This window comes from Elephantulus edwardii, unplaced genomic scaffold (genome assembly GCF_000299155.1).
Source record: "Elephantulus edwardii isolate Elephantulus edwardi_28Jun2011 unplaced genomic scaffold, EleEdw1.0 scaffold00062, whole genome shotgun sequence".
NCBI lineage: Eukaryota > Metazoa > Chordata > Mammalia > Macroscelidea > Macroscelididae > Elephantulus > Elephantulus edwardii.
This window is the reverse complement of record NW_006399812.1, coordinates 7,851,683-7,863,573: the sequence shown is the minus strand read 5'-3', so window position 1 is coordinate 7,863,573 and position 11,891 is coordinate 7,851,683. Positions and strand designations below refer to the sequence as shown.

Here is an 11,891-nt window from a genome sequence, read left to right as displayed (position 1 = left end):
AACAGAACACACGCAAACTAACAGAAAGGGCAGATTTTTTTGAAGATGACAATAGCCATAATTAATCTGTAGGATGCAGTAGTTTTAAAATTTCTAGAAAAACAGACTAAAGATAATTGTTTTTTGCTATCAAAAAGTTTACAATACTAGTTTCAAAGTAAAGCTACTCTTATTTCCCACATTTTAAACTACTGAAAAGAATATCTGCCTCAATCCTTGCTGTAATGATAAACTATTACATCCACAATTTGTCATCAACTGAGAATCACTGAAAAAGGTTAGCTAGGTGGCAAGACATAAAACATGATTAAAAACAGTGAAAAAGATTCCTTTAAGCGTAGGCCCAGGTAGCATGGAACTCTGGCTGATTAGGAGTAAGCTGGTAATTAAAATAATTCTGTTGTATAAAGTCTCAGACTTTAAAACTAATAGGTTAATTATACCTTTGAATGATAACAAAAGTTATATACAGAAACAAATCTTCCCTTGGGTTTCTGATTTCACAATGACAGGGACGTGGAGCTCCAAAGCAGGACACACCTTGGCAGACTTGGCAGGGTGACCATTATTGGCAATCATTTGTTATCAAATGCCAAGTTTTATGCCTTTAGTTCACTAAGATCAACAGCTAAATAAATGAAACTTAAAGGGGATTTACTAAACATATTTGATATTTAAAAATTCTTGTTTAAGACACGGTCTAGCCTCAAGGGGCATCTATCTAGGCCAACTGACTAAATAGGTTATAAAGAGAATGTTCTACCTTCTTCTCTGTTAAGTGACTGTCTGGAGTCTTAAATGCTTGTGAATGGCCATCTAAGAAGCAATAATCAGTCTCTCACCACCGGAGCACAGGAGAATGAAGAAAAACAAAAGCCACACTTCCTCTAAACTAAAACCAGAAGAATGAAATGGTGCCTGGCGACTACAGTCAACCTCTCTAACCAGTAACAAAGCAGAAGGCCCTAATTAGAAAGGTTGAAAAAATGCAGAACAAAATTCAAAGGGAAAAAAGGAAGAGTTTTTTGGTCAGAAAACAGACTAAAAGAATCCCCGAGACTACTGGCCTGAGGAAACTTTCTCATTTGAAACTGAAGACATTCCCAGAAGCCACTTTCCAGCTAAGTAACAGATAGGTCTATACAAATAGGGCCCAAGAAAAAAAAACAAAACAAAAACCAAATAGGGCCCAAGAAGATTCTGCTCCTCAGAACAATCCAAAGGACAACATCTGCCCCAAACCAAAGATCTCCAAATAGTTTTTTAGGAACTTATCAACATCTGTACAGTTGTTGTTCGAGCTAGTTTTATCGACTAGGACTCACAGGAACCCTATGACCAGCAGATGTGAACCCTGCCCTATCCTGTCCCATCTTCATCTGTGTCAGTCCATCTCGTTGTGGGTCTTCGTCTCCCTCGCTGACCCTCTATCTTTCCACGTGTGATGTCCTTTCCCAATGACTGCCCTCTCATATGCCCATTCTTAATATCCTAGTAATTATCCTAATCCCTCCCACATAGGCCAATCACAAATGATTCCCCTCTTTTCACAAATAAACAATTATCTTTCATTGAGTTTAACCCTTATAACCACAAATAACAACGGTATCTTTTGCCCACCTCTAGGGCCTTTCAAAGGATCTCCTCCTCCTCTGGTAAATGAGTCAAGGGCTAGGGACACCTTGCCTCTCCAATGTCTCCCTTTGCAAAGTATTTCCTCTAATACACTCTTTCATTTCTTGCATAGGAAGGCCTCAATCCCCGTTTTGCTATTCTTATTTAATAGAAGGAAGAATTCAAGTTTAATGTGTGCACCGTGGACATTTTCTTGGTGATTACATTTAGAGAGTTGTCCGGCTCCAGAACTGTTAAGAAAACTAACTTTCTTCATAAACTTTCAACTAAATGTTTTTAAAATAATTAAGTTCGTTGATTAAAAAGAAATAGAAATTGTTCCAATTATAGAGTGATCACTTAAACATTCTTGATCCCAGTTTACACTGGAAAATAACTTTCAACAGGGTAAACTTTTGCTCTTTGATGATATCTGGATTGAAAAATCCTCATTTATCTACATGCCTTCTGCACAATTACAGGGAACCCATGTCAAGCTAGTCAAGCACCACAATCACATCAACTGAAGTTGGTTATTTATAGTACAATTTTAACTATACTACACTTATATAGTAAAGATCCAGGAAAATGTTTACAATTCATTACTCCCAAGTCAGAACACAATGATGGAAATTCTTACCTATCAATTAAAGCAATGATTATGTTTTTCACATTTACATTTTGGTGTAACTCAGCGCAGGCCCGAAGAAAAGGATTCAAAGTCTGAAGGTGAAATTCATCAGGGAAAACCTGAAAATAAGATAAAAACCAATCGATAAATCCCAGCGGTACATGGTTTAAATCGACCAGATGCTCTGCTGGAGAAGGAGGGGCAATCTCCTCCTGGACCAGTCAGATCCGATTTGACGGTACACACAAAAAATAATAAAGAAAAAAAAAAAACAGACCAAAAAGAAAACTAAACCCAAAATTGATCAATACAGCAGAAGTACTTCATAAAATGTCCTAGACTCATTTCAAGTATTTCTTATTAGCGAAAAATTTAGATTTTACACAACTACATGGTACTATTGTTGTTAAGTGCTGTCAAGTCATCTACACCTCCTGGCAACCCGGTAAACAATGGATGTGAACACTCCCTATCCTGTACCATCCTCTTCACCTATGATACACAGGAGTCCACTCTCACAGTCACTGTGTCAATCCATCCTGTTGAGGGTCTTCCTCTCCTTCATGGACCCTCCACCTTTTCAAATAGAATGTCCTTTTCCACGGACTAGCTTCTTCTAGATATGTGAGATCAAGTTTCACTCTCCTTATCTGGTTGCACCTTTTCCAAGACATCATGCTCGTCCAGGCAGTCCATGGCATATTCAGTACTCTTCTTCAGCATCACAGCTCAAAGACATCAATTCTTCTCTGTCATCTTTATTCACTGTCCCACTTTCAGATATATAGTAAGTAACTGAAAAGATCACAATTTCGATCAGGTGCACCTTAGATTTCAAACTGACATCTTTGTTTTTCAGTCAGCACATTGGTATCTTCTGATTTCCTGGATGCTGGTGTCACGGGTGTTGATTATGGATCCAAGCAAGACAAATTAACAACAATTTCTCTCTCTTCTCCATCTATCATGAAGTTGCCTACTGACCTGGAGGTGAATATTTTTGTTTTCTTGATGTTGAGGTGTAACCTATATTGAAGACTGTACTATAGTTGGGCCTAATTATTCAGATTCCATATTTGTAAATTTGCCTCCTCACTAAAATTTAATTGTAACGTCAAAATTAGTCCTTGCTGCACTACTGTGGTCATTTATGGCTACACAGAATGGCAACAAACTTGATATGCACATGATTCCAGGTGATATTGGAGAGGGTAAACACTTTCTCTTTTCCCTTAGTGTGTATGATCAAATTGGATCCCACTGGCATAGGAAGAGATTGCCCCTCCTTTTCCAGCAGAGCATCTACCAGGTGGATTCAAACTGCACACCTTGAGAACTGCAGTGCAGCTTCTTGCCAGTAGGCCACAAGAACTCCCTTCACTCTGTTTCTGCTCCCCTGGGTCAGTTCTGACTCAATGGTACACAACTACAACAACAAATTGTGAACAAATTGTTGAGTGGTAAGGAGTTGGACTGGCAACCCAAAGGTACATGGTTCAGATCCACCAGTTGCTGTACAGGAAAAAGCTGGACCATCTCCTCCTGTGCAATAACTCCCTCTAAAAAGCCACTGAAGGATCAGCTATGGGTAGGTTCCAACTCTACAGAACACAACAACAATGGTGAACAAGTATCTTGTTCATGGTCTACTTGGTCAGTGCCACATTTTTTGCATTTTTAGACTTTTTGTTGGTGATTTCATTGTTTAAAATAATCCTCAAACTTCTTGCTGAATGTTAGATAAAGTTCCTAAAAATAGGGCTGCAATGTGCCTTACAGAAAATACGTATGTTTGCTAATTTTGATGCTGGCAAGAGTTCAATGTTAATGAATCAGTAATATATACTAAATAAAACCCAATGCCATCAAGCAGATTCCAGCTTGCAGGGACCCTCCTTGGGGTTTCCAAGACTCTAAGTCCTTGTGGATGAGAATGCCCGTCTTTCTTTCTTTGAGCAGCGAGGGATCAAAACCCCTGATCTTTCAGTTAATACAGAACAAACATACTTTCAGTGAAAACATGCCAACAAGGCTCTGTATATTGAACAAAGTACTTCTAAACAAAAACACACATAAAATGGTCATGTACTCATCAGTTAACAAAAATGTGTGTGCAGGAACCTAAATGTACATATTTTTCCTAGGATAAATGGCTCAGTATTCACCAATTCAGTATCTACGACAACTTTATAGATCACAATGACTATAAATAACAAGAATCAATTGTCCATCACTCTTCACTTCAAGAAACGTAGGCCCAAACCTAGGCCCAAATGGAAATATCTCACCAATAAAAGTTTGTCTAACAATAAATCTAAAGTTAATGAGACCTAGAAAACTCAAGAGTATTACCCCTTCCAACATTTACAGGGTAAAATAAAACCAAGTTATTACTTGAAGAAAGAAAAAAAAATTTTTATTTTTGAACGCAAGTTTTCTTCTTTATCAAGATTTTTCCAAAACACTGAAAACTAACAAAAGGTAAAATGGATTCCCGTGATTAAAAACCAGATACTAAAACCAGATAGTAAGAAGCAGATACTCCCACCTACCTGAATAATACACTCCATGAGATATTCTTGAGCCAAAGCATCCCTACAATTCACAACTTGCTCCAGTATGCCAGTTAAAACAATCTAAAGGAACAACAATTTGAGTTAAATTATAAATATTCAAAGAGGTTCCTATAATCACATATTTGAATTATTATAAATCACATTTTCGATTTTTCTCATACACTTCCAGATTAAACTTTTACAAATCTTTCAATTCAAAATATGGGATTTCTTTTCAGTATAAGTAATTTAAGAAGTATACTGTTATTTTCATTTATGCTTTGTGTTTATTTTTACAATTTAAGAAATTATGGCCCAACCCAAGATCCTATATCTTTTTCTCTAAACATTTATTTTTAGGACTATGATCCATTTATGAGTTTTTACACATGATGTAAAGGATGAGAGAAAGGTTTGGTTTTTTTTTATATTAATGTATCCACTATTTGTGGGACGTTCGTCTTTGTATCTTTGTCAAAAATAACTAATCAATAATATGAAGGTCTAATATGGACTGTCTATTCAAAGATCTTAAAAAACCTAGCCAATTGTTTTTTGTTTTTAATATTTTTTTGTGCGTGTGCTGTGGAATAGGATCTTACAGGTCTAGGAGGAGATTGCCCCTCCTTCTACAGCAGAGAACCACATGCCCCTGTGCCAAATGTTTGTAAAATAAAGTTTTATTAGAATACAGTAGCATCCATCCATTTCCATATTGTTGATGGTCGTGTCGGTGCTTTTTAATTGTATACAGCTGAATTTACACTACACCTGCAGGGCAGAGTAGACGTGACAAATTAATATACTTAAAAGACAAAATATTTACTGTCTGGTCCTTTACAGAAAAAGCTTATTGATGAATGCTTTTATTCTCGTCCTGTGATTTCTGTGGTTTTTATTTTACTAACACCATACTATATTACTGCAGCTTTTCAGGTTGTGTGAGTGTCCTAATATTATGTCCTAATATTTTGTTTTTCTCAAAACTGTTTTGGCTATTTTGAGTTCTATGCTTTTTCATAAGAATTTTAGAATCAGCTTATTAATAACACAAAACAAAACTAGAATTTTCACTAGGATTACATCAAGTTTATAAATGAATTTGAGGACAACTACTATCTTGACAATACTGAGTTTTCAGGAAAATAATTTTCTGTGTAATCTACCTAACAAAAATATTTAAGTTTTTAAAACTCAGGTTTCAATTTATATCTCACTATATAAGAAACAGACAATGGACACTGTAATAAATAAATGCCTATCAGAAAAGTAAAAAGATATGAACCTGTTTATAACGTTCCACATTTACACCTTCCAGCTGACTGAGGCGCACCAAATTTGTTCCCACTAAAATCCTCAGTTCTTGTCTTTCTCGTTCTCTTTTTTCTCTGTCTCGGCTATGTCCCTGATGCTGCATTCGCACCCAGAGCTTGTTCATTTCTGCGAAGTTGAGTAGTACAAAATCCATGGAGTCACTGATGTCACCAGTTGTTTCTTCACTGCAAAAACACAATCAGAAAATCCTTATTATGTTATTTAAATTTTTACTCACTCTCTCTGCTTGGATTTCCTTCTAGTCTCAGTACACATCAATGTTTTACTAATGTCCCTTTCAACATTATTTGGCTCAGTATTACATTTTAAGGGTAAGAGACTCAAGAGGAAAAACACCAGGGATAGAACATACAAGTTTGAAGGGACAAACATCCTTTCCAAAATCCCTTCAATGGGCCAATATGATTTTCTCTTATGGTGGTGGTGGTTGTTACTACATGCCTGCCATCAAGTCACTTGCAACTCATAGCGACCCTATGTACAAGAGCCCTAAACGCCGTTCTATTCTGCGCCAAGCTCGCCGTCTTAGACACACTCATTCTCACCACTTCACTCACAGAATCGATCCATCTCATCGAGGGTCTTCCTCTCCTGCGCCATCCCTCCACTCTCCCAAACATGATGTCCCTCTCCAAGGATCAGTCCCTCCTTGCAACATGCCCAAAGTATGTCAGACAAAGCTTCAGAATCCTTGACTCCAAGGAGTGTTCTGGCTTCACCCTCTTTAGGACAAACCTGTTTGTTCTCCTAGCAGTCCATGGTATATTGAACACTCTTCCCCATGTTCTCCTAGCAGTCCATGGTATATTGAACACTCTTCCCCAGCACCACAGCTCAAACGCATCAACTCTCTTTCTATCATCCCTATTCACTGTCCAACTCCCTGATGCATAGCACTAATTGCAAAGACTATAGCGGATCAGGTGCACCTTAGTCTCCAGCCTGACGTCACTGCACTTCAGTACTTTTGAGAGGTCCCTCACAGCTGACTTTCCCAATGCAATTCGTCTCCTGATTTCCTGGCTGCTGTTACCAAGAGCGTTGACTGTGGAACCAAGCAAACCAAAACTGTTAACTATCTCAATCTCGTCACCATCTTATGGTAACCCTGGCTTTTTTATTTTTTTAATTAATAATTTAATCGTCTGTATAAATTATTAATAGTTTCTATTCATGGTAGCAAATATTTTTAAAAACCCCGGATAAATACAAACACTGATAAAGAAGCAAAATGTAAGCTGACCAGCACACAGATGTAGTTATTCATTATGTCATCACAAAAAAAATTTTCAAAATTTTAACTAATTTAAAAAGCCACATTTTCAAACATTTGTTGTTATTGTGTTGTTAGGTGCTGTCGAGTCACAGATGACTCACAGCGACCCTATGAACAAAAGGCCTGAGCACTTTTCGTACATAGAGTTTCCGGAGGCAACCCATTTCGGAAGTGGATGCCACTCCTGCTTCCAGGCTTTCAAACATTTACTGTAACAAAAAAAAATGTGTTAAATTATTTTAAATATGTGAGCTCTGGCAATCTAGTGTTAAATAAAGACAATTCAAAATTATTTCCCTTAGGTTGGAGTTTTCGGATTCTGTAAAACACAAGAGGAGACGGCCCATACCTCTCTCCCTTAGAGGGGGTGGGAGATTCAAACTGTCAGAGAGCTGCTATCTTTGGGCTAGCAGCATCACTCTCTATAGATGCCACCAGCACTCCCTGTTTTATGAAGTGGTTTTAATGCGATATATAAATTAGCAGGCATATTTGCATTGCAGTACATTTTGTCAACAACACATATTACTATAGTTATGTGTCACTGAGTCAGAACTGACTCACAGCTGACTCCAGAAGGTTTCTAGAGACTGTAAATCACATGAGATGAGGGCAGGGCAGCTGGCAGATTCAAATCATCTGCCTTTGGGTTGACAGCATATGTTCTTACCCAACAGGTCACCACAGCTCCCTCCTACACTGACCAGTATACTAACATGTAACAAAATAAGTATATACATAAAAAGCTACCAATGGCTAACTGTGGATAGGAGAATGACTGATACTTATTTTTTTCTTTATATTTCTTTAGTTTTTGAGATTGTTAACAACTTCAGTTTGTTTGGCTCCATAATCAACACTCTTAGTACCAGCAGACAGGAAATCAAAAGATGAATTGCATTGGGACAGTCTGCTGTCAGGGACCTCTCCAGAGTACTGAAGAGCAACAACGTCAGTCTGGAAACTAAGGTGCACCTAATCCAGGCCATGGTCTTTACAATTACTTGCTATGCATCAGAAAGCTAGACAATGACTAGCGATGACAAAAGGAGAATTGATGTCTTTGAGCTGTGGCAGTGAAGAAGAGTACTGAATATACTATGAACTGCTAGGAAAATAAACAGATCTGTCCTGGAGAGGGTGAGACCAGTCTACTCCTCAGAGACAAAGATTCTAAAGCTCCGTCTGACATACTTTGGGCATGTTGCAAGGAAGGACCAGTTCTTGGAGAAGGACATCATGCTTGGGAGGGTGGAGGAAGGCAGACCCCTCTACAACAATCCAGTTGCAAAATGGGCACAGGATATGAACAGATACTTCACCAAAGAAGACATTCAGATGGCAAACTAACACATGAAGAAATGTCTAAAATCCCTAACTCCAAGAGAGATCCAAAACTATGAGATATCATCTCACCCCAGAAACAATTGCAAAATTCAACAGAGCAGCAAACAACAAATGCTGAGAGGTTGTGGAGAAACTGGAACCCTTATTCATGGTTGGTGGGAATTTAAAATAGTGCAACCATTATGGAAGGCAGTATGGCACTTTCTCAAAAAGCTGGAAATAGAAGAAATACCATTTGATCCTGCAATTCCACTACTGGGAATATACCCTAAAGAAATCAGAACTGCTGCCCAAACAGATATATGCACACCTATGTTTACTGCTGCATTGTTCACAAGAGCAAAGAGTTGGAAATAATAAAAGTGCCCATCAACAAACGAATGAATAGAGAAGCTGTGGTATATTTACACAATGGAATGCTATGCAGCACTGAAAAACAGGGAATTCATAAATTATTACATGAAATGGGTGACCCTGGAGGACATTATACTGAGTGAAATACCTCAGTCACAAAAGGACCACTGTTATAAGACTGACATGGGGGTTGGAGAAAATTAAGAAAAGAGGATATAAATAATGTATATTGCATTGAAACAAAGGGGGGGGGAATTGTGCAACAAAGAAATTTTTTTCCCCCAAAAGAAAGTGAACTGGGGTGGGTAATGAGGAAAATGTGCAACAATGAATGTGTGGAAATCCAAGTTCTCTATAAACTTTCATTAAAATCTCAATTAAAACAATTTTTTTTTAAAAAAAAAGGAAGATCTTTGATGAGATGGATTGATTCAGTGACTGGGATAATGGGGGTAGGCGTGTCAGAGACAATAAGCTTGGATCAGGATACAGCAGGGTTCAGAGCTGTTGCACACGGGGTCACTATGAGTCACAAGCAACTCAACAGCACTTCACAGCAACAAAGAAAGGGAGCTCTGATGGCCTAGTGGTAAGAACTTGCACTGCAATCCCAAAGGCATATGGTTCAAATCAACTAGATGCTCTGCAGCAGAAAGATGGGCAACTCCTCCCATGTGATTTACAGGCTCAGAAAACCTGCTGGAGGATCAGCTGTGAGTTGGCTCCAACTGTACGGCACATAACACCAACGATGAAGATAATATCACAACTATAATCAAGAAAGAAAAATCACTTACTCTGTTGGCTCTCCTTCATCAGGTAAGATGTTTCTGGTACACTGAAGCAGGTAATTTCGAAGAAACAGCCCCCGTAAGGGATGCTGAACACCACGGCACATTTCGACCAAATCTTTCAAAATATCTTTTCTGGACTGAGGAAATGACTTAACATATACAACTCCAACTGTGATCAAAAGATAACTAGAAGAATTAGGAATAAACATTTAATTAGAAAGAAAATCTTCAAAAGCAAGACTGTCTAAACAAACTAAAAAAATAATTAGGCAGGAATCATGTATTCTCCTGTGAAATGAAGAAAATACCATCTGATTTAAAATACAGCACACTTAGTGACTTGAATAAACATCTATTTCACTCTCATCTTTAAGTGGCTAACAGTCATTAATTTTTTTGGCAGTCAGGACATTAAAATCGCATGTGCTTTTTAGTCTATTTCTAAAATTGCTCAAATATTCATATAAAAAAGAAATGTCACTCTAAAATACAAAAGAAAAGTAATATAATATTAATCTCAACTGGATAACGAATACTTAAAATCAATAAAATGGTTCAAGTTTTCAAGAAAGGAACACCAAGTCTTGAGACCTTTAATCACTTACAGCCTTGGGATAATGTTTCCAGCATACTGTACAAGTTCATAGAGATCTGCTACTTTCCTTCCTTTAGCAAATTCTTCTGTCAAGTAGACCTCCAAGTACTGCAGCTCATCAGAAATAGCCATGTCTTTAATCACGATTAAGGACTACAAAGAAATTTTTAGACAGATACGTCAAAATCCAATCCTTTTAAAGGGCGTATTTAAGAGGAGACAAAATTTCAACTGGATTTTTCTTTACTTTGAAACACAACAGATAAAATCAAGAGCAAAGAAAAACAGCACTTGTCCATCATCAGACAAGTGCTAAGGGCTTATAAACAGCAAAATAATTCTTTTCCATTTTAGAGTTCCTTCTTCATGACATTATATAATCATTAAAGAGCAAACTGCCTGGCAGACTCAATGCCCTTCACGAAGGTTCTGAAAGCTGCAATGTAAGTAAGAGTAGCCCATCCCATTGTAAAGATGCTATTGTTATCAAGATTGTTCTAAAGATTAAGCCCCTGTGTGCATCAAAAACTTTTTCTAATAGGAAAAGGAAACCAACTGACTGGAGAAAATCACTTGGCAAAGGAATCAGACAAGGGTATCATAATGAAAGTTTACAGAATCCTACAGGGTCTCCAAAAGAAAGTCTGATAATCCAATTACCAAATGGGCAAAATATATGGAAAGACCTTTCACAGAGGAAGACATTTGGATGACCAACAGTCACATGAAGAAATGCTCAAAATCACTGGCAATAAGAGAGATGCAAATCAAAATCACAATGAGATATCGCCTCATCCCAGGCAGTGGAAGGAGGATGGGCAGTCTCCTCCAGTGTGATTAATTGCCTTTGATAACCCACTAGTAGGTCTGCTATGGGTGGGTTCTGATTTGAAGGTACACCACCACCATCACAAGAAGCACAAAGTTTAACAGGACAGCAAGCAATAAATGTTGGAGAGGATGGAGAGAGATTAGGACTCTCAAGCATTGTTAGTGGGATTGTAAAATGGTACAACTTCTCTGGAAGGCAGTAGGGCATGTCCTCAAAAAGCCGAACATAGAGATCCCATATGACCCAGCCTCGCTACACCATTGTTAGGAATGTACTGCAAGGAAAACAGAACTCAAACACAAACGGAAATTTGTACATTGATGTTCACAGCAGCATTATTCAACAAATGACTAGATTGAGAAACTGCAGTACATTCACATAACGGAATCCTATGCCACACTCAGAAACAATGATTTTGAAAATACTGTATAACATGGGAGAGGCTAGGGAGCATTACATTGAATGAACTAATTCAGGTGCATAAGAACAAATACTGCATTAAGACCATTATGGTAAAAACAGAAGGAAAACCAGTATAGATATCTAAAGGAGAAAAGG

The 11,891-nt window shown here is 37.7% G+C and overlaps 1 protein-coding gene across 1 annotated transcript in view; it reads right to left on the bottom strand.

Annotated features, from left to right (window-relative positions):
* Positions 1-11,891, bottom strand: part of VPS35 (vacuolar protein sorting 35 homolog (S. cerevisiae)) — a 43,716-nt gene that overhangs the window by 16,091 nt on the left and 15,734 nt on the right. Inside the window, exons 4-8 of the mRNA XM_006887822.1 lie at positions 10,512-10,635; positions 9,910-10,092; positions 6,086-6,299; positions 4,798-4,881; positions 2,255-2,364 (exon numbers count right to left, since the gene is read on the bottom strand). Of these exons, the coding sequence (XP_006887884.1) occupies positions 2,255-2,364; positions 4,798-4,881; positions 6,086-6,299; positions 9,910-10,092; positions 10,512-10,635 (715 nt within the window). The remainder of the gene's footprint in view (positions 1-2,254; positions 2,365-4,797; positions 4,882-6,085; positions 6,300-9,909; positions 10,093-10,511; positions 10,636-11,891) is intronic.